A 23,544-nucleotide genomic window follows, 5' to 3' on the forward strand; every position below is an offset into this window, starting at 1 on the left:
ATAACTAACTACGTTTGAAAGCAGAAGTCCAGGGCAAATAATTGCAAGTCTCTTCAGTGCGCATGTCACAAAACGAGATGCATTGTGGGACATGTAGTTTATGGGCAACCTGCTTCTGTAAAGTGGCATGTAACCGTATAATAAACGTATTATATTCTTTGCATGCTCTTGCGGGCCACATAAAATGAAGTCGAGGGCCGGATTTGGCCCCCGGGCCTTGAGTTTGACACCCCTGGTTTAGGGTTAGCATAGAGACTGGAAACAAGGGCGGGAGATGCTCGACAAGCTGCTCTCTAATTAAAGGGATAGTTTGTATGTTTTAAAGTGAGGTACGTCTCTATAGTTGATGTATTATACAGAAGCTAGCTTACTCGTACAACCTCACTTAAAACAATGTGAAAGAAAAAAAATGTCCACATGTTCAATCTGTACCAAAAAAAGTATAAAAACTAAAAGCAGTGGATATTTCCTATCTGGACGACAAATATTCCCTAACATGTTGCTTACAAATAAACGGTCTCTTCTTTCCTACTGCTACAGCTTCTGCTCCTTCATGTCACATTCAACCTTTTCCCAGTGATGCATTCACAGGCTGTCGAGAGTGACTTTCCCTTGCGCGCTGCTCTCTGCCAGCGCGGTAACAATAGCCCTGGGTGGAGTGCACGGTGCAGCGTGCGCTTTGATTGCTGGACGAGTGGACAGAGCGGGGAGACATCCAGAATCACTTTGTCACTTGCTGAAATGTACAATAAACTCCAAATCTGCAGTGAAAGACGGTCCAGTGTCCACTCAGTTCCTTCAGCCGGCATGAACACAGATGCTGAGTCTTTGAGTAATTCTGCTTTGATTGGACGCGTGTAGAATCATAACTAATGCTACTCTGCTTCTCGTTCCCCTTCGCTCAGCCCTCTTTCTCCCCACTGGCACTGGGCTTCGAGAGGCCTCTGCAGAGGGGGCAACATGGGGGAAACTTGGAACAATACATTGTAGGTAAATAAATGCTTTGTCTGAAGAATAATGCCTTTCCCAAACAGACCCGAGGCCCTTCGGAGCAGCTACGTCCCGAATAATGCCCTAATTACGCTGACAATACGATAACAATGCTTTTTGAATGTCACTGGGTTCACTGTGCAAACAAGTACCAGCTCTGAGTGTGAGGGAATATCATCTGGGCTGAGTCTGTCTCTCTGTGTGTGTGTGTGCGTGCGTGTGTGTGTGTGTGTGTGTGTGTGTGTGTGTGTGTGTGTGTGTGTGTGTGTGTGAGAGAGATACAGTTGGAGCACAGTATCCTTTTAAATTCTGGTTTTCCACAATCAAACTTTTGACTCAGTGTTTAGTCTTGGATTGGAAGTCTCCAGAGACATGCAGATACTAGTGTGGAAGGCTGTAAAACAGGTGTTTAGCTAATCGGATAATATGGACAATAATATGGCTGTAAACCTGCGGATAGGATCTCCGCACCGTGTCCATCAGAAACTGGCTGCAGAGCCGACTCCGTATTGATACCAGATGAGAGGATGAGTCAAAAATACTGAGCAGATGTGAGGGTGCAGTGTCAGGACGCAAAGAAAGCAGAACCACAACAAGTCTGAATATATTGAGTAGGTTGAGTAAATATATTGGTTGTTGGGTAAAATTCAGTGGAACATACGATAAAAAGCAGGTCTTTCTCGATTGTAGGTAATTTCATTTTATCTTTCACTTAAAAGCTGATCGTCGTTCCAGCTTTTCCTTTTTCTTTAGCTGCGTCTTTTTAGGTAATCTTACCTAACTTACGTTAATCTCTTATCTCTCATTGTTGTTGTATGAGCTTCTCCTTTTCTTCAGCAGGTTAAATGATAAAGCCAACCACCCATTTTATTTCCTTTTGCACACAAACTATATACTTTCCCTCCGAAAATACCGGAATGAATTCGGCACATTGTGCTGGCGTGAAGCGAAGCCCTGGATCAGGGTGAGCAGGTTTGCATATCCATCTGTGGATGTTCTTTTTGAGTCTTTCCTGGAGCACAAATGTATGGATGGAGTGAATTAGGGGGAACTATTTGCCACTCTTCCACTTCTGAGTGATAAACCCGACCACCAGTTCCAGCACCTGAGAAGTCCATCACTTCCAAGAAGACTGTGTTGGGAAAGCACCAATGTGCCGGCAACAAGAGAGGAGGAAGAGGAGGAGGAGGGAAATAAAGAAAGAAGAGAAAAGGAGGAGGAAAATTGTTCCTGCGTCACGTTTCTTTAATTTGTTCTCCAGCTGCCAATGAAAACGATGACCTGCGGAGGCTTCTGCCTCTCTGGCGCTGCCTCTGCACACAGCTGGAGCCTCGCTGAGCAGAACAAGTGTCATCTCTACAGACGGGCAAAGACACGGCAGCTCACACACTCATCGGTGTTAGAAACCGGTTCTCTCTCTCACACACACACACACACACACACACACACACACACACACACACACACACGCACACACACACACGCACGCACGCACGCACGCACGCACACACGCACGCACACACACACACACACACACACACACACACACACACACACACACACACACACACACACACACACACACACACACACACACAGTTCAATCCACTTTAACTAGATTAACCTCACTTAGACAGGCAGCACAGAAACTCTGACCATGATGCTTGTTAAACATGACCCACCACACACACACACACACACACACACACACACACACACACACACACACACACACACACACACACACACACACACACACACACACACACACACACACACACACACACACACACACACACACACACACACACACACACACACACACACACACACACACACACACACACACACACACACACACACACACACACACACCCATTAGAAACACTGATACAGGTTTGCTTTGATAAAGGCCTTAATATTCATTTAACATGCTCTATCTACTTTGGTGTACTTTAATAATCAAATTGTGTCTGTCCGTATCCTGCAGCTGCACAAACCTCATGATGACATTGAGCAAGATTTGCCAGGAAAGAGTCAGGAAAAGAGGTGGGGGGGTATTCAGACGTTGTACTTGGAAATACTGGTCTTTCTGAAGTAAAACTACAAAAACATTAGATTATAACGTTCCTAGAGTAGGCCTACTAATTCTGCAGAATAATCATTTATGCATACATGTGTAATAGTAGCTGATTATATCTTGTTTTATTTATCTGAATTTGCAAGGTTATCACATGCATGCAGTTCAGTCCAAAGCAAACTATGTCAAAGCTCAAGTAGAGTGCTTCAAAATAGTACCGTTTTTTATAGTAAATGAAAACCCAGCATCTGCTGATTCAGGTGACAGGAGGGGCAGAGCTACCTCTGAGGCACTTCCTGTCCGCTGCAGAGCATATAAGCCCTGAGAGAGGACTGATCCTGAAGCACTCACAGTCTGCAAAGCGTACACCCTCCTCCTCTCTCTCTGCAGCACAGCACCGGGGCTCCAGAGGGGACACAGCCGGGAAACATAGGCACAAGTCCCGCTGCAAGAGACGGTAGGAGCGGTGATATTTCTGTCCTGTATGTGCAGCTAAGTCTGCTTTGCTGCTATGCATGTTATGTGCGACAAACCGTTAGGAGTGTCTTTGTGCTTTCCTTGCAGATCGCTCCACGGATCGCTAAATTCTGCAGCTTCATTAATCCATCATGCAGTCTCAGTTATTCGCCGTAGACTTTATACTTCTGTGCATGTCATATGGCGCCAGTGCATTGTCCAGCACCATCCCCGCAGCCTCAGGGTCTCTGCCGGGGAATAACTTCACCTCCGCGGCTCAAAGCTCCGGGACAGACTCCTCCAGCTTCTCCAGGAGCCGGAGGAGGCGCTTCATCAGCCAGAATGACATGCTCGCTATTCTTGACTACCACAACAAAGTGAGAGGGAAGGTGTTTCCCCCCGCAGCCAACATGGAGTACATGGTAAGTGAGAGCTTTGATTCTTTTATGTGCATGTGTTTCCTCTGAATTTAGTTACATATGTTTGTTTATAGTGTCGTGGACCGCCCCCATCGAGCAACTGTCACAAACCGTAAATGGCAGCTTTAGCGAACATTGCTAATGGACACCCTTCAAATCACAATACATGACATAGTAGACCTCCTGTTTGTATTATGCATGTTCTGCTAGTGGAAACATGAAGATGTGATAGCTGCAGTTTGGAAAGGAAGTAAAGTGACAAATGTCCGGTGGTTTCTTGGCGCGGAGCTGTGGAGCAGAGTGCTCGGCAGGAGAGACCACCAGAGTAGTCACTTCCAGGGGAAGAGGGGTCGTGTGTGGTGCCAGCAGCCTAAAGCCCAATCAGACTTTACATTTCAATCTAACGCTTACATTTTAAGCTACGCAAAAGTGGCGGTGTTAAGCAGTATGGTACAGAGCTTGTGTCTTGACTATTATGGTGTCAAGTAGCTAATTTGACTTTGAAAGGATGTTCCCGCTAACTTTAAAACAAAACAACTGCTGAGCCATTTCCATTTTAAGACGTTAGGCTGCCTCTCCATTCTCTGTAGCTTCAACAAAGTTAGTAAGGTGGTTAAATAAATACCAAGTGCTACGGTGATAAAGATAATTGTAAATCCAAACTACTGCAGAATGAAGTCCTTTCTCACGGCTACAGTCAATACCTACCTGAGTGTGTGTTGATAAGTATCCATTTACCTGTGTGTGTGTGTGTGTGTGTGTGTGTGTGTGTGTGTGTGTGTGTGTGTGTGTGTGTGTGTGTGTGTGTGTGTGTGTGTGTGTTCAGTGGAGGACTCACAGTTGATGTAACAGATTTGATGGATGACTTTTGCTGCCATGGCAACACCTTCACAGAGCTGTGTACTCAGGTGTCACTGAGATGATATCTGATGGTGTGTTTTGCAACTTACTTGTATAAGAATGTTAAACACCTGACATTCTGAAAGGACATGCATAACATTCATCTGTTTGCAACTCATATATTCCAAGTACTGTATATCGAGTTTTCTGCACCATTTCTATTGTATTCTATTTTATTTACATGTACTATTGTATTGAATCCGTTTCATTGTGTTGCTCTGTTGGAGGAGCTGTGCCCTACGATGTGCATTGTCATATCTACACTGTAGCTATGTACGAATGACAATACAAGCCTTGACCCTTCAGGTGTGGGACGACACCCTGGCGAAGACCTCCGAGGACTGGGCCCACGCCTGCCTGTGGGAGCACGGCCCGTCCCACCTCCTCCGGTTCCTGGGTCAGAACCTCTCAGTGAGGACAGGCCGGTGAGTGACCTCTGACCCCTCCCTCCCCCTCTCACACATCTGCCGGGACTCTCTCTCTCTCTGTCATGGTCGCTGCCTCCCCTCCTAAAGGTTCCTGCTCTGTGACCTGGTGACGGCCTGAGGAATGCTCCGGTGACCCTTCGTATAAACACGCGGTGTGTTTTCAGCCATGACCCCGGAGGACAAAGAAGCGTCCCTTTAGTGGGTCTTGACTTTCCATTTGGAAACACGGGCATCTTCACGTGTTGCTGCACTTTCACATTTTATTGAGAACATGACACTCCAGGGAAAAGAGCTCGCTCCGACTGGCAGAGAGAGCCCTGGAGGAAGGATGCTTCCTCTAAAAACGACTAATGCTAATGTAGAAACAATACTTCGAAAAGGATAACAAGGTAACGCTTTTGTTAGTGCAGAGCATGTTTGGATATCTAAGAAAAACGGGCCTACTTTTCGCCTATAATAGCCGCTTTCACACCAAGTACTTTGCCGTACTTGGTGCCGCCACTTAGTTCCCCCATGAACTAAGTACAGATCGCGTTCACACCGGAATAAGTTCCCTGAGGGAAGATTACGCGAATGAGCCGCTGACGGCACTTCTTCTTCACGGCGTATACTGCCACCCGGAGTCCCCGGCCGGAAGTCCCCGGAGTTGGGGAAGGCTTCAGTAGAAGCTGCTGGGACTCCCAGCAGCTTCTACTGAAGCCTTCCGAGTAAATCGCCAGAACGCCGACACCTCCTCATCTCCACCGCTCCCATGTTTTCTTTTGTGTTGCCATAAGTTAGTCTCTCTGCGTTTCTGTGCGGGGCTAATGCTAATGCTAATAATGCTAATGCCAGCAAATACTATGGCAGCTTCCACTTTTCAGAGTTTTACGGGGCGTGGTTTGCAATTCGCCCAGCCAATAGAAATGGGTACTTTTTTCTACCTCTCTAGCAGGGACTGAACATGGGGGTAAAAGTTCCCGGCACTAATGGCACATTTCCACTGCAGCGGGGTAGCCCCGTTTAAGCGTCCCTAAGCGTCCTCGATGGCCATCCGAGGCCGTGGCGCATTTCCATTACAGTTTAGGACCTGGGGTAGTTACTATAGCAACGCAGTGTAGGCGGGGCGATCGGCTTTTGTTTTTGTGAAGCACGAATCACAAATCCAACTCGCTGACACAGATCAACATTTTAATCTCAGCCTGTATTATTTCAAGTATCATCAGTTTTCTTGTACTGAGGCAACATGTCTTGTGTTCCAGCTATCGATCCATCCTCCAGCTGGTGAAGCCGTGGTACGACGAGGTCAAAGATTACTCCTTCCCGTACCCCCGCGACTGCAACCCCCGCTGCCCCCTCAGATGTTATGGACCCATGTGCACTCACTACACACAGGTACACACGACAAGCACAGCCACGGGACGATATTAAACAAATCATATCACCATTATCATGAGGAAAAAATCGTGCAGTATCCCAATGAATGGCACTCAAACATACTTGAACCCAAACTGAAGAGACTGAATAGCTACACAGCTTCTTTTAGAATCAGTATCAGGTTTATCACCAGGTAGGTTGACACGTACGAGGAATTTGACTTGATGTCATGGTGCATACATAAAAGTAAAACAGAAATTAAAAACACAGATGTAAAAATATATAGTTAAATATAGCAGTATTTACATAGGCATTTATGTGAGGACATTCCTGTACCCATCCTTCATATTTTACTATGATTTGGTATAACAAATACTTTGTATACAACAAGCACAGCCACCGGACGATATTAAACATTATCATCAAATAAATATCCCAATAAATGGCACTGAAACATACTTGAACTAAATCGACCTTTACCCATCCTTCATATTTACTATGATTAGGTCTAACAATGACTTTAATTGGTTTCATATTTCTTTCAGATGGTGTGGGCAACGTCCAACAAAGTGGGCTGTGCCATCCACACGTGCCACAACATGAACGTCTGGGGCTCGGTGTGGAAACGGGCGACATATTTAGTTTGCAACTATTCACCAAAGTAAGTACATCTCACGCTGTAAAGTGATTCTAATGAACCCGGTGACGGCCGTTTTAATCCCGACACAGACGCCTCTGTTCTGTGCCGAGCGGGGAAATGCCACCCATGTCTCCGGCAGATTCAGATAACCTCGATACAAGCCTGTGAACCGGCACCGCAGGAGAAAGTCTCGAAAAATTCCAGGAATCAAAGCCCGATTGGACTTGTGACTGACATGTGACCCGGTGCTCTAATCCCACTGGTCTGAAGCTCGTGTCAGAGTGCATTCAGGACCTTGAGGTCTGAGAGTCTGCAGAGGTCACTGTGTGAGAGGAAACCTCAGCTGTCAAGTTGGTTACTAGTTCCTTATTTTCTCACAATTAGACCTGCAACAAGAAAAACGACCGCCACATATTTAAACTATCCATAAAAGCAGGTTTTCAATTGGAAATGTGAACAAAATGGAGTTTTCAGCCTCGAAAGTCTGGAGATATCTTGGGGTTTTGAAATGGAATAACAAGACATTTAAAGACATCAGCGTACTCTGACGGAGCGTCCGCACAGCAGCGTGCGCTGACGCTTGGAGGTGGGCGTGTCTGAAGCTTGGGATTTTTTGCGACCAACAACCAATCACATGAATCTCCCGCCCCCGGCATGCAAAGCAATAGCAATGTTAAAACGAAGTAAACTGGATCTAAAATCCCCAAACAGGCGAAAACCTACCAGTTTCATCCACTGTCTTTTCCCTCCATTTTTTTGAATATGAGGAAATGACCTGCGTAGTCTCTCCCAGCATACACGCGGTTTGATTGGCTAGCGCTTGTACTGGCAGATTTGCATAAACGGGATTTCATTGGCTGACGCCTCCATCCAGGCGTCAAAAGTTGAACATTGCTCAACGTTTGAAGCCAGCAACGCCAGCAACGCTCCACGTCGCTTCCCACAATGCAGTTCGGCTAAAAGTGACGTCACCCCATTCAAAGTGAAAGGGCAGAAGCGTAGACGCCGTGTGGACGGGGGCGGGAGAAACTGGGATTCCCCTTTTTCATTTTTTCAGATAATTCTTAGACAAAACAATTAACCTAGAATATAATCAGTAAATAAACCACTAAACATTTATTTAAATTCCTTCTTAAAGTGACTTACTGCTCTTGACAAATAATCTCTTTATGACAGTATTTAAATCTCATTTTGAGGGTTTTATGTTTTCCAGTTCCTGATCATCTCACACGATCTTCATCAGCAAATACAGCGTTGCCTGTCACGGGATTTAAATAGAAATTCAGCCACTAAATATCCTAGATATTGATATTAACAACAATCATCCCAAACTCCTGCCTTTACACCATTTTACACAGGATGTTGATCACTGCAATAGAGCGGTGCAGGGATGACGTATTGTTGTTGTCCGACCCTGAAGTAAGCTGCTGGTTCCCTCGACAAAAAAGCAATAGGATTTTGGAATATTGTAATTATAAGGTCTGTGGAAAGCAAACCTTTTGATAAATGCACGTTTTGTTCAGCCGGATAATCTCCACATGTCTAGACTACTTATATAATGTTCGAATCGTAAATCTAATGGCCAGAAGCTAACGTTATGCTATAAAGGAACTACAGCCAAGTCCAGCAGCACGACTTCAACGGCACGCCGACTTAAGATCCATATTCAAACATACAGATTCTAGATGGTACGAGTTGAAGCGTTTGTCGGAGGCAGGGACTCTTCAAGAATCAAAAACTAGTTAAAAAACCCGTTGACTGAGACAAGGGAACAGGAAGTGGTAAAATGCTGACTCACGTCCGGGTTGTAGGACTCGTTCCTGCCCCACTCTATTGACCCTCCTTGTCTGTGTCTTCCAGGGGGAATTGGATCGGAGAGGCTCCCTACAAAGTGGGCGTCCCGTGCTCCGCCTGCCCCCCCAGCTACGGGGGCTCCTGCAGCAACAACATGTGTTTCCCCGCTCTCAAGACAAACTACCTGCACTGGTTTAAATAAACGGGACACGAGCGGACCCCCCCCCCCCCCCCCTCCTACAGAGACTCTATCTTAGTCCCGTAAGGATTTGCACAGTGAAACACACTATTTTGTATATATGGGCTTATTTAAAAAAAAAAAAAAAAAAAGAGAGACACCTGAAGGCAGCAGACGATTTTGATGACTTATGTAAATAAACTGTAAATTCATTTGTGTTTTTAATAGAGGAATTATAATTTATGTGTAGAAGCAGGGCGTATTATGGTCAATGTTTATACAAGGAAAACAGAGCTGGGGCGGGGGGTAATATTCAGAGGAGAAAAAAGTACATTACGAAAACATCTTAAAATGAATTTGAGTTGTTTCGTGACTTTCCCCCAAGAATTAGAAAATGTTTTCTTGTACATTTCTGATCTTACTCTTAGAGAATCTATTCAATTATGTCCTAAACCAGGGGTGTCAAACTCAATTTCATCGCGGGCCACATTCACATAAAGGTTGCACTCAAAGGGCCGGTTGTAACTATATAAATATATATATAAAATAATGTATTAAATTACATTATTGCCTCTGAATTGGTTTATTATTCGATAGGGTAATAACTTAGTAATTAACTACGTCTGAAAGCAGAAGTCCAGGGCAAATCAAGTGTCTTCAGTGAGCATGTCACAAAACAAGATGCATTGTGGGACATGTAGTTTATGGGCAACCTGCTTCTGTAAATCGGCATGTAACCGTATAATATACATGTTATATTCTTTGCAAGCTCTTGCGGGGCCACAGAAAATGAAGTCGCGGGCCGGATTTGGCCCCCGGGCCTTGAGTTTGACACCCCTGTCCTAAACCATTTACGATGGAAATGTGTACTTCACGGATATTCTTTCTCTAAATTCCTGACTTTAATCTCGGAGAATTTCAGCTTTTTTAATATTTAAAAACCTACATATTGAATTGTATTTGCATATGTTCTACTCCAATCTCAGATTATTTTATATTCTTCTCAACATTACCCCCTTCCTTTTCAAACCTTCAAAGCCTGTATTTGGTGCATATTTCACGACGCTTCTTCACCATTGGCAGAGTGGTAATCACAGCATGGGATAGCTTCTCTCTGGATCTCACCTCCATGGTGTGTGCTCTGCCGGCACAGGAATGCTGGGATAGAAACATGAAAGCTTTTCACAGGGTAAAACTCCTGGAGCTGCAACTAACTTCAACCTCAAGTCTAACGCAACATGTGTGTCCTGCAGCAAATTGCAATTTGTTGACAAAAGTGCACTTACTGTAATCTGATGTATGTCGTATATTTTCAGTCAGATTTGAAAGCCTCTGTTCTCAAAAGTTTGCAGTTTAAATCTGCGCTGACTCACATTCCTATTTCTTATAATAGGGCTATCAATGCTAAAAAGATACATTGAGTCTGACCCACATATCAGTTTTATAATCATTTGTACGCAGTGTATCGGTATGTTACATACCGATGAATTGATATATTGGATTGTTTATATTTTGTTATGATCACTGATGTAGTTCGGTTTTTGGAGTTAGGCAATCGAGTGCACCTTAATTGTTTATCATTGTTCTTTTTGTACATGTAGATAATCATTATACCGTGACTATCCGAAAACAAGTATTTTGTAAGTTATTCATTTTTATATGGGAAAAATATTTAATTGATGTTTTTTTATTTTTTTGTAAAAGGATTGTAAATATGTCTGAAGAATTAAAAAAGTACTGAATATGTTCAAAAAGCACTATTTTTCTCATACTGCCCTACGTACCTCTTTTCACCCTCTGTCTGAAACCAGAGCTGCTCTGATTGGTTAGCTGGCCGGCTCTGTTGTGATTGGTTAACAGCTTTAAGATGTCCCGCCCCTTAACCCATCACGTACTATGGGCCCTTCTCACTTCGGTTAAATGGATTCCTTGCGTCCCTCACTTGCGTTGTTTCCCTGCGACTAGTCCCTCCCACGAGGGAAGCAAGGAGAGAGGAAACCACGAGGAGCAGGGAAATGAGTTTTAAGAGCAATGGGACGTCCTTTCCTCCGGAGCGTCACGTGAAGCGACGTCCGTTTGTGATGCCGCCGCACAGCTGATCGTCTGACAGCAGCTCTGTCCCCGTTATTCCCATTTGTGTCCCCCCACTTTACAAATATGTTTATATTTATTTTTTTAACGCAAGCCGTCATCACCACGGAGGAGCACACAGCCTCTGAGAGCGAGCAAGACAGAGGGAGAGAGAGAGAGCGAGGGAGCTAGGGAGGGAGGGAGAGAGAGAGATAAGGAGAGCACACTTATCTATTTAATATAGATAAAGTAAGAAATCATTCCAATGTGTACTATAGGACAGTACAAAAAAACAGTTTAAAATGGGAATGATTAGTAAAATATGCATAAAGAAAAAGAAAGAATGTAACATAAGATAAGAATAAACCAGTTTAAATGATTTGTTATTGGTTGTGATCATATTCTAAAGATGATTGGAGTATTGAAAAGTATACAGCTCCCTTTCATCTGAGTGTTGAGAGCTGTATCCATACATTCATGTTGTGCTCAAAGTGCACCAGATTGATACATTCTGAAAAAACATCTTCCCGTGGGAGCATGCCCCCGGACCCCCCTAGAGGAGGTGAGGACCCCCCTAGAAGATGTCAGGTCCCCCATGGAGGATGTTAGCCCCCCCCCCTAGAGGATGTGAGCCCCCCCCTAGAGCATGTGAGGTCCACCCCCAAATAAAGCAGGTTAAAATAATTAAATTGCATACATGTTCTTTTAGTAAACACTGCAAACGGTCCCACAGACCCAAACAGCACACAAAGGTTAAAGGTAAGCATATAATAATGTTAAAATGTGCTAAATACATACACTGCAAAAAACAAAAAAAGAGGAGTAAAAGTAGCCCCCGACTTGTTTTATTTTTTGAAAGTAGCCCTCACCCTAAAAAAGGTTGGTGACCCCTGGTTCATACAATGTCAAACTACCTCACTTCATGCTCAGAGATGTATATAAAGTGAATCTCCAGCTCGGGTTTCATACCATGATTCTGCCTTAAAGTTTGATGTATCAACAGGTGATCAAGTAAAGAAAACATCTCAAACATCTGCTTTCCGTGCAAACTGGGCTGCAGAAATCATCTCTCCAGGTCTGCTCCACTTCGACACGTTGAAACACAGCGCCTCACATTTTCATGCTAAACTTTGTAAAAGCGTGAGGTTGTCAAAACCACTTCCTGCTCTATTAAGAAGCTTCGTCAGCCCCAACACATTGCTCCCTGAATCAACCGGAGGAGAGGTTTCGAGGAACACATTATTAGTATGCATGGGAAAAATCCTTCTGCCTGAGCTAATGCCTGACCGCAGCCAAGCAGATGATTGGTGGAGATTTGAGAGGAACGTCAGCGAGAGTTCGACACCCTGATGTTTATCAGCAGAGAAAAAGTTTAGGATCTGGATCAAAGTTGCCTCCGAGTGTTCAGGGATAGAAACAAGACACTTATTCAATTACAATGTTATTGGTCACTTTCTATTAATGTCCGACCCACACTTTACCTCAATTTCAACCAAACACACGTCTACACAGCGGTGTGCGTTGAAGCTTGCCAGTGGGCGTGTCTGAAACTCGACCAACAACCAATCACATGAATCTCCCGCCCCTGACACACAAGCAGCGGTTTGATTGGCTAGAGCTTGTACCGGCATACGATTCGATTGGCTGACGCTTGAGGCTTCAAAAGTTGAAGATTGCTCAACTTTTCCAGCGAGCCACGCCAGCAAAGCTCCGCGTCGCTTCCCACAATGCAGTTCGGCGAAAAGTGACGTCACCCCATTCAAAGTGAACGGTGAAGCTTTCAACGCACGCCGCTGTGTGGACGGGCCGCTACGCCGTTGATTAACACAACTTCCACCGGTCGTACACACTTTATTTAACATTTGCACATCAACCGCTTTAATTTCTTACCCTTCAAATTATATTTAGTTTGCTTTTACAACTTCAAATCCTTTCAGGTTTCATACTCAATCAATTAAACTTCAACTACATCTCAGCTCCTTTCAGTGTCCGGACTTCAACTCAATCTTTTAACACTTTCAATTAAACCTCAAATGTACCCAGTGCACACTCATGATTGAACTTTGAATACCATTTTAATTGCCATTGGTGCTTCTGAAAGTTGAAAGAATAGAATAAAACCTGGTAGAAGACAGCACATATTTCTCAATCTCTAGTTAGCTTGGTCTGATGCTAAGCTATTGTTGTTTAAATAAACCTTTAAACATGTCTGTGGAGCAGGGTGGATCCGAATGCAGTAGACAAGAAGTTTTAACATAAAATATCCTACCTTCAATCCATGTTCGGTCCAGACAAGGTAAAACTTCTTCTTCTTCTTCTTCTTCTTTAGTGTTTATTGGCGGTTGGCAAACCAACTTGTAGGTGCATTACCGCCACCAACTGGACTGGAGTGTGGACAAGAGACTATGCAGAAAACAATAAACAAAAGAAACAAAACACTAGATTATTTTAAATGTATCAATTTCTCTTAGAAACTTAATAATCTCACAATATCTATATCTTATCTCCCTTAGGGATAAGGTGAGAAGTTCAGTCATCCGGGAGGGACTCGGAGTTGAGCCGCTCCTCCTTCGCCCTCCCTAGGGAGGTGTTCCAGGCACGTCCAGCTGGGAAGAGACCAAGGGGTAGACCTAGGACCAGGTGGAGGGATTATATCTCTTCGCTGGCCTGGGAGCGCCTTGGGACCCCCCTGTCAGAGCTGGTTGATGTGGGAAAAGAAAGTTTGGGGCTCTCTGCTGGAACTGCTACCCCCGAGACCCGACCACGGATAAGCGGGAGAAGATGGATGGATGTTTTCCCTAACAGCCCTGATAGCGACAAGTCATGGAATTTTGCTTTCTTCAGTGTCTGGAAAAGCACATTTCTCTGAGTACTATATTTCCTGCAAAGCAGTAACACATGCTCAATAGTTTCTGGCTGGCTGCAGTGTATACACTTCCCGGTTGGATGCTTTCCTACTATACTTAAAGTATGATTGAGACCTGTATGACCTATTCTCATCCGATAAATAACATTTTCCACCCTTCTTTTAAACCCCACCTTCCTTCCATCCCCCACATACCTTTGAATTGTATAAATATGTCTTCAAGGCAAAACTTCCCAAAAAGCGACACACAAGAATCCAACCAACAAAAAGCAGGATTCAAACTCAAGCTGACACCAATGAGGAGACACAGGTGAAACTGATGAGGCCGAACACAAGGACAGGAAGTACAAAGAGACACAGGTGAAACTGATGAGGCCGAACACAAGGACAGGAAGTACAAAGAGACACAGGTGAAACTGATGAGGCCGAACACAAGGACAGTAAGTACAAAGAGACACAGGTGAAACTGATGAGGCCGAACACAAGGACAGGAAGTACAAAGAGACACAGGTGAAACTGATGAGGCCGAACACAAGGACAGGAAGTACAAAGAGACACAGGTGAAACTGATGAGGCCGAACACAAGGACAGGAAGTACAAAGAGACACAGGTGAAACTGATGAGGCCGAACACAAGGACAGGAAGTACAAAGAGACACAGGTGAAACTGATGAGGCCGAACACAAGGACAGGAAGTACAAAGAGACACAGGTGAAACTGATGAGGCCGAACACAAGGACAGGAAGTACAAAGAGACACAGGTGAAACTGGTGAGGCCGAACACAAGGACAGGAAGTACAAAGAGACACAGGTGAAACTGATGAGGCCGAACACAAGGACAGGAAGTACAAAGAGACACAGGTGAAACTGATGAGGCCGAACACAAGGACAGGAAGTACAAAGAGACACAGGTGAAACTGATGAGGCCGAACACAAGGACATGAAGTACAAAGAGACACAGGTGAAACTGATGAGGCCGAACACAAGGACAGGAAGTACAAAGAGACACAGGTGAAACTGATGAGGCCGAAAACAAGGACAGGAAGTACAAAGAGACACAGGTGAAACTGATGAGGCCGAACACAAGGACAGGAAGTACAAAGAGACACAGGTGAAACTGATGAGGCTGAACACAAGGACAGGAAGTACAAAGAGACACAGGTGAAACTGGTGAGGCCGAACACAAGGACAGGAAGTACAAAAAGACACAGGTGAAACTGATGAGGCCGAACACAAGGACAGGAAGTACAAAGAGACACAGGTGAAACTGATGAGGCCGAACACAAAGACCGGAAGTACAAAGAGACACAGGTGAAACGGATGAGGCCGAACACAAGGACAGGAAGTACAAAGAGACACAGGTGAAACTGATGAGGCCGAACACAAGAACAGGAAGTACAAAGAGACACAGGGGAAACTGATGAGGCCGAACACAAGGACAGGAAGTACAAAGAGACACAGGTGAAACTGATGAGGCCGAACACAAGGACAGGAAGTACAAAGAGACACAGGTGAAACTGATGAGGCCGAACACAAGGACAGGAAGTACAAAGAGACACAGGTGAAACTGATGAGGCCGAACACAAGGACAGGAAGTACAAAGTGACACAGGTGAAACTGATGAGGCCGAACACAAGGACAGGAAGTACAAAGAGACACAGGTGAAACTGATGAGGCCGAACACAAGGACAGGAAGTACAAAGAGACACAGGTGAAACTGGTGAGGCCGAACACAAGGACAGGAAGTACAAAGAGACACAGGTGAAACTGATGAGGCCGAACACAAGGACAGGAAGTACAAAAAGACACAGGTGAAACTGATGAGGCCGAACACAAGGACAGGAAGTACAAAGAGACACAGGTGAAACTGATGAGGCTGAACACAAGGACAGGAAGTACAAAGAGACACAGGGGGAAATGTAGAGAAAGATATCTCTTATGCTTACTAATTCTATGTGACTTTTATGCACTTTTTGTTGTTTATTGATGTAGCTTTACTTACTAAATACTCATTTTTGTTGTCTTGTCTTTTGTCTTGTCTCTTGGTTTTTCTCTTCAAAGCACTTTGGCTGCAAGATTGAATAAAATGGAGTTTTGTTTCCTAAATCCTGGCTAAACTAAGAGTAGATCAAAGATATGGAGGAGAGGAGAAACAGAGATGTTCACTCATGTTCCTGCAGCAATAAATGAGATTGAACTGACTCGTACTTTCGCCCCGTGCCAAGTACACAGACTGAGGATGACGCACTTGTGAGGTCATGAAGGTGCTCCTCTTCTCCTAATAACATGTGCCTCACTGAGCTGTCAGATACTCTGTTATTGCTGAGGCAGTTTCAGCCTCTCTGAAGTGTGAAGGTGGGGAAGCGTTTATTTGGAGAGAAGATGGAGAGACCACATTATTAACGGGGAGAGGGAGTCTCTTTCCAAAGTGTGCACTCAGCCGTCCAACTGCAATAATGGGGAGGGGGGTGTGAGGAAAGGGTTAGTGCAAACCTGAGGAAGAGATCAATCTGCTGTGAAGGGTTGGACCAGAGCTGTGTTGATGTTTAAGGTGAAGGATATCTCTCCAATCCTCTCCTCCTCTCCTCTCCTCTCCTCTCCTCTCCTCTCCTCTCCTCTCCTCTCCTCTCCTCTCCTCTCCTCTCCTTTCCTTTCCTTTCCTCTCCTCTCCTCTCCTCTCATCTCCTCTCCTCTCCTCTCCTCTCCTTTCCTTTCCTCTGTCTTCTCTTAATTCCTCTCATCTCCTTTCCTCTCCTCTGCTCTCCTCTCCTCTCATCTCCTCTCCTTTCCTCTCCTTTCCTCTCCTCTGCTCTCCTTTCTTTTCCTCTCCTCTCCTCTCCTTTCCTTTCCTCTCCTCTCCTTTCCTCTCCTTTCCTTTCCTCACCTCTCCTCTCCTTTACTTTCCTCTCCTCTCCACTCCTCCCCTTTCCTTTCCTCTCCTCTCCTCTCTTCTCCTTTCCTCTCCTCCCCCTCTCCTCTCCTCTCCTCTCCTCTCCTCTCCTCTCTTCTCCTTTCCTTTCCTCTCCACTCCTCTATTCTCTTCTCCTTTCCTTTCCTTTCCTCTCCTCTCCTATGGTTGTACTCTTGGCTCCTTGATGCCTTCAGGGGGGGGAGACATTTCTCTCTTAATTCATTTCAATTTGTTCTGTCTTTTGTGTGTTTTTGCTCAACCCTCAGAAACTCGGCCTCTCTCCGGCCGGCGCAGCCCGAGGACATCGGAGGGAACTGGACTTAATACAAAAAATAATAAATCTGTGTTATTACTGAACATGCCACACAACAACAACAACAACCCTTGAACAAACACTGCTCACGGTCCTCTTTCTGGCGTATTCCAGAGCGTCGCACACTCAGTCTGTGAGCTTTGAGGATTCACAGCAGATCTTCACTTCAATCTTAATCTCCTCTCAATCTAAGGTCCTTGTTCCAGAGCTTTTAACCATACGATATCCCACAGCAACAACAAGTCCGAAATGTTTATAGGATTTCTTGAGTTGTTTCCAAGACCAAAAGACCGTGAAACAACAATATAATGCCTTTATAGTTATTTAATAAATGTATCAGAGAGACAGACACTAAATACTGCAGTGTGTGTTAACATTGTGACTCTAGAAGATGTGAAGCCAAATAGGAGATCATTGGATAGCCACTCAGGATTAAAGCAGTGAGTGTCGGTGGAAACAGTCGTCTTGTCACGATCCTAATGTTATGTCACGTTTTTGGTTTTGTCTCGTTTTGGGTGTAATTCTGTTCTCCCTGTCTCTTGTCTTGCTTCCTGTGTTTTTCCTCCTGTGTCTGATTGTCTGATTGTGTTCACCTGTTGCCCTTGTGTTTCTTGTCCCGTGATTACCCCTCCCTGTATTTAGTCTTTCCCTGTGTTCCCCTGTCGGTTCATTTATTTAACAGGGACAGTGCACATTTTTTTTCCTTAAATGAAATAACTGAAAAGTACACAAGAGAAACAAAATGAGATAAAAAATAATTACTTACAAAATATACAAAATGCAGAATTCAGAACACACAAGACAACGAAAATAAAAATAAAATAAACCCTACCCTCCCTCCCAGACATATAAACACACACAGACAAAGACACACACACATAAGGTGTTCGCTGTTGGGTGCCAGCACTCCATCAGCACTATTAATGAACATTTCTGTAAACGTGCCAGAGTTAGCCACGAGGCTATTTTTCATCTGTAGTCCCTGGACAGATTTTAAAAGTCAACTGTGCTGGCAGAGCTGATTCCTCACTAACCAGGTTTTGAGTTGGGATTTAAATAAAGTGAACGTGGTCTGGTCTCTGATTGGAGGTGGGATCGAGTTCCATCGCTGAGCAGCTTTAACAGAAAATGAAGACTGACTGAAAGAACTTTAGGTCCTACCTTTTCCGCGATCGCGAAGTCTTGAACAATTTGAGATGTTTTTCATTTTGCAAAAGTGTTTTAAAGATTGGGAAAGTATTCCTAATATTACGTTGACATATTGCTAGGTGTTATAATAGAAGACATCTGAATGCTGAACGTGTAACCTGCATTATAATCCTCATGTGCAGAGACTGATGTCAGCCTCTTGAAGCATGTCTTGGGATCTCTTCAAACGTTGGCATGTACATGTTGAAACTCTTTAGTGACCATAAATCTCTCGGGCGGCGGAGTTAACGGCAGGGACTCGTTTTTTACCCGCCCTCGAGTGACCCTACTTCAAACAAGAAGTAAAACATACCGTTTTTTCAGGTACACAAATCTCTCAGGTGTCTATTTGGGTCCGAGGCGGCGTTTATCTCACAGAGTGCCGCCTTCACATGCGGGGAAACACTTCATTTCTCCCAGGTCTTAACATGTAGCGACGGGCCGATGCTTGGTCCGTCGGCCGCAAGGAAACAAGACACCGTTTCAGTTTATGTTATGGTCACTTTTCTCGTCTACTGACTTTTCCTTGGCAACGTGGGCTCTTCACATGGTCCAGTAGAGTCTAAGTAAAGCTGGTGTGACACTTGGGTCCTGCTTTGCTGTTGCTTTTTGTACTTCACCGGAGTCAGTTTGAGGTATCAATTAGTTTATTCTGCAAACCATGGAATAAACAGACAGATCCACAGTTTAGCCACAGTTCAGTGAGATGTTGCTCTACAAAGGAAAGTTTCACGTCAGTAACGTAAATGCCACGTGCACTCCTCCACAACGTTAGTGGCTAACTAGTTAGCGGCTAACTAGTTAGCTGGAAAACGGCTCACTCTCAGTTTATGTACAATTCTTTTAAAAAGTGATACACTACAGAATCTAAAGACATTTAGCTAACCAATAAATGCACAGATTATACACAAAATAGTACACGTAGATCACAATTATTATTATATCTACAACTGAGTGAACAGAGCAACAACTCACCCAAAGCTAAGAATCCTCTAATGGCGCATTTCCACTGCAGCGGGTAGCCCCGTTTAAGCGTCCTGGACCGTCCTCAAGCGGCCAGGCCAGTTTTTGGTGGCATTTCCATATAGCCTAGTACCGGCTAGCGGGTACTTTTTCTCTCTTTTTCCGGCCCCATAAAATCGTGGTTCTATCAGACCAGGCCAGGGCTGTGACGTCAACACTCGACTGCTGATTGGTCAGAGAGAATCGTCACAAGATCGCGCGCGAGATCATCCCTCGCGTCACATATATATCAAGAAGCAAGCTTGCAGCATTTTGTAAACGGAGGAGCTACAAAAATGGCAACGTCGAAGAAAAGCACACCGTGGTCGACCGAGGAGGTGACGACGTTCCTACATCTCATTGGGGATGATAAAATCCAGCGGGAGCTCGACGGAACAACGCGAAATGTGAAAGTGTTCCAGGATGTCTCTGCACAGATGTCCGAGCGCGGATTTTCGAGGACTTTCCTGCGATGTAGGGAAAACGGAACGGCTTTACTGGAGTCCCTGCAAGGTACGCTCACTTCTACCAAAGAAGTCTATTTTATCCTTACATTAATGTTCGACAACCCGTGCTTTTATGGAGCCCCAAAGAGCTACATAGCTAGCTAAGGCAGATAGCCTAGGCAGATAGCCTTAGCTAGAGCTATTGTTTGCTAACACCATATGTGCCATTGTTTACGTTCAGTTTTTCTTTTCTATAGTTGCTGTTGCTATTTAGTATTGTGCTGCAGTAGTTTGTGGAATTAACAAGTCATTTTGCTGTTCTAGATGATTACATTGGGACTCGTGAGGAGGAACATTCCCGAACAACGGGTGATGGCAGTGTTCCGTCCACATCGTCATCGAATCCAGAACGGACCCCAGCCGAAGAATCGACACCGACTCAACCACCAACACCGAGTGCCATCACGACACCGCAGCGTGTGGTTCTAGGTAAGAAATAGAAATGGCAAAACGACTGGAATTGTTTTTTTGTTTTTTTAAACCGTGGATCATCCATCGTCAGTAATTAAAATAAGCTATATCACTGTGTGGAAATGCTCTGTTACAAGTAAAGTCTTAGCTAGTAAGCAGCTAGTACAGTTGTGTGTGACATCCTATCATATACATATATTTATATTCATTATCAACAGGCTGGACATAATGTAATTCACTTTCACAATCATTGTAAACATCTAGGGCCAGAACTTTCTTTAGTTCACCTTACTGTTGTTCTGTTTATACATGTTATTCTTATATCCTTGTGTGACCTGTACCTGTACTGTGTGTTTTCCTTATTGCTAATTATTATCTTATTGTCACCCAGGCAAGAGGAAACGAGGAGGAGAGGATCGGGCCCAGCAGGAACGGCACCATGACTGGGCAGCGTCTCCTCCATGATACTTCAAAAAACCTTAATAGTTATTGTACATATTATATATTTTTTATCTAGTTAATTTTTAAATGCAACATTTGTACTTCCTTGTTTATTTATTTTCTTTAAAATGTTCATTTTATATTTACAATTCCATGTATATTTATGCTGGCTGCAATTCAGTTTTACATTTTTTATTTGTATTGTTTAATGGCATGCCTTTGATACAACATTTGTATTTTTATACTGCCATCAATAAAGTACTTCTTTGACTTATCTTATCTCTTGTTGATAATGAATGGCACCCAACAGAAAAAAATCATAAACATACATGAATTTATAAAGCAATAACAAACACCATCAGTTAGGAAAAAGCCCCTTACTTTTAAGAGATTTAAAGCAAGAAATTGAGTTTGCTAGCTTGAGGTCCTCCTCTAAAACATTATTACATGTTTATTTTGTAATGGTATTAAGAATACATGATAAATACATGTAGAAATTGCTCAATTGTAATACCCTCGTTCTACTACACTCAAACACATTCCTTATATATTTTAAAGACCAAAATAAACCTATAACCCATTCAAGCTTTTAACATGTCTAGAAGAAAGATTGAGGTTATATTTAATATATTATTTTATGTTGTGGATACTTTAGTCTCCATCCATGTTTACAATTGTCCACACTATTTTACACTTGCATTTATGAATATAGTTTTGCTGTGTTTTACACTTTAGTATTTATGTTTATAGTCAGCTTTGATATTTGCTTAATTGATTAGAAAGATTTTCTTTCCATGATCTGATATTTCCTCAAATGTTATTATGGGGCAGTACTTACTGGTGCTTGAATTTCAAATATTCAATTCAGATAATATTTGTTTAAAACATTTGACAAACACATGTATATGAAAAAAAAAAAGGATTTATTTATGTTCAATACAATGAATACAATGCAATGCTTGCTGTGATCACTTTCCTTCTTGCTGTGATAACAAGCCACACACCAAGAAACAAGTAAACGATCGCTTCCACATCCTCCATTGTTGTGTGTGTTTTGTGAGTTGTGTCGCATTGAAGATGACGCCACTGCAGTTTTACCCAGCGTCGCTCCGCCCAAAAAGCTGATCGCCCCGCCTACACTGCGTTGCTACCCCAGGTCCTAAAGTGTAATGGAAATGCGCCACGGCCTCGGACGGCCAGCGAGGCAGCCCGAGGCCTGAGCGAGGACGCTTAGGGACGCTTAAACGGGGCTACCCCGTTGCAGTGGAAATGCGCCATAATACTGACGGATTCCCAAAATGCACCACATTCAGCGCAACACTAGCTTCCGGTTGCGGCTTTTCAAAATAAAATAACAAAATTATGTCTGTAGTCCCAGTTTAACAGGATTTAATAAAACAAACATTCATTCTTTACACTGTTACATACACCCCCCTTAAATTCTGTTAAACTCCAGGCAAATACTGAACATCATCAAGACAAGAGGGTAAGAAAAATAAAAAAATATTTGTGGTGGCTGTTTAAGGTGAAACCAAATCAAAGACACAAATTACAGTCGATACAAAATCCTCCCATAGGGAGTGAAAAAGGATAGGGAGGTACCAGGCCCAATACCTTTCTCAGACCAGCAGAATATGCCATTTACACCTTCAAAGCATCTCATCTAAGGCAACACACATAGCATACCCACAAATACTACTCGGATATAACCCATACAAAAACTGGTAGAGTATCCTGACTGCTTAAACCTCAAATATCTTGTGGAAGAATGCAAAAACTGAACTAGTAACAGATGAGGTATCTTCAACCTTCTGTGCTGCCATCTCATATATCAACTTTTTAGGAGGTTTGACATGCCTCCCACATCTAGTAGTGACTGAACCACCACAGCCCGCATGAACACTATGAGGTTGCGTGCAAATAGCATTGGTTTCATCAACAACTTCTGTGAAAGTTAAACGAGAAACACCAACTGAGTCTGGATCAGTCAAGTCAGCAGCACTCACAGGGTCTGGGTCAGATGGTAGAGTCACACTGTCAGGGTCTGGGTCAGGTGGAAGAGTCACACTGTCAGGGTCTGGGTCAGGTGGAAGAGTCACACTGTCAGGGTCTGGGTCAGATGGTAGAGTCACACTGTCAGGGTCTGGGTCAGGTGGAAGAGTCACACTGTCAGGGTCTGGGTCGGGTGAGTGAGCATCACTGGCAGGGACTGGGTCGGGTGAGTGAGCATCACTGGCAGGGACTGGGTCAGGTGAGTTCATGAGCCAGTCCACAGTGCGATCGTAGCCATCTTCATTGTCCACATGCACAGAGACTTGACCACTTCCACATTCCTCATCCCCATTATCTGAGTTGACAAACGAGGCAGGAGTTTCAACCTTGTCCATGAAAAGAAAGTCAACCGGGAGAAGCAGGTTCCGATGCACAACTCTCTCTTTTCCAGATTGGGCATCTCTTATCCTGTACACATTAATGCCAGCCCTCACCGACACAACATCATAGGGCGTAGAAACCCACTTGTCAGCAAGCTTTATTTTGCCCCTCTCACCACGGTTGGCCAACAAAACTCGATCACCCACAGCCAGCGGAGAACCCT

At 44.0% G+C, this 23,544-nt stretch overlaps 1 protein-coding gene across 1 annotated transcript; it reads left to right on the forward strand.

Moving 5' to 3' along the window:
- The first annotated feature begins 3,437 nt into the window (after window positions 1–3,437).
- Window positions 3,438–9,265, forward strand: pi15a (peptidase inhibitor 15a). Its single transcript, XM_034109118.1, has 6 exons — window positions 3,438–3,527; window positions 3,635–3,948; window positions 5,152–5,270; window positions 6,515–6,647; window positions 7,175–7,290; window positions 9,130–9,265. The coding sequence occupies exons 2-6, from the start codon at window positions 3,679–3,681 to the stop codon at window positions 9,263–9,265; spliced, it is 774 nt and encodes a 257-aa protein (XP_033965009.1). The 5' UTR covers window positions 3,438–3,527; window positions 3,635–3,678.
- The last annotated feature ends 14,279 nt before the right edge of the window (window positions 9,266–23,544 follow it).

This window comes from Pseudochaenichthys georgianus, chromosome 20 (assembly GCF_902827115.2).
Source record: "Pseudochaenichthys georgianus chromosome 20, fPseGeo1.2, whole genome shotgun sequence".
Classification (NCBI taxonomy): Eukaryota; Metazoa; Chordata; class Actinopteri; order Perciformes; family Channichthyidae; genus Pseudochaenichthys; species Pseudochaenichthys georgianus.

Excerpts from the sequence above, each read along its gene's own strand:
- pi15a (XM_034109118.1), top strand. The coding sequence starts at position 3,679 with ATGCAGTCTCAGTTATTCGCCGTAGACTTTATACTTCTGTGCATGTCA. Across the intron at positions 6,648-7,174 it reads TGTGCACTCACTACACACAG|ATGGTGTGGGCAACGTCCAA; the intron begins GTACACACGACA and ends TATTTCTTTCAG. Across the intron at positions 7,291-9,129 it reads GTTTGCAACTATTCACCAAA|GGGGAATTGGATCGGAGAGG; the intron begins GTAAGTACATCT and ends TGTGTCTTCCAG.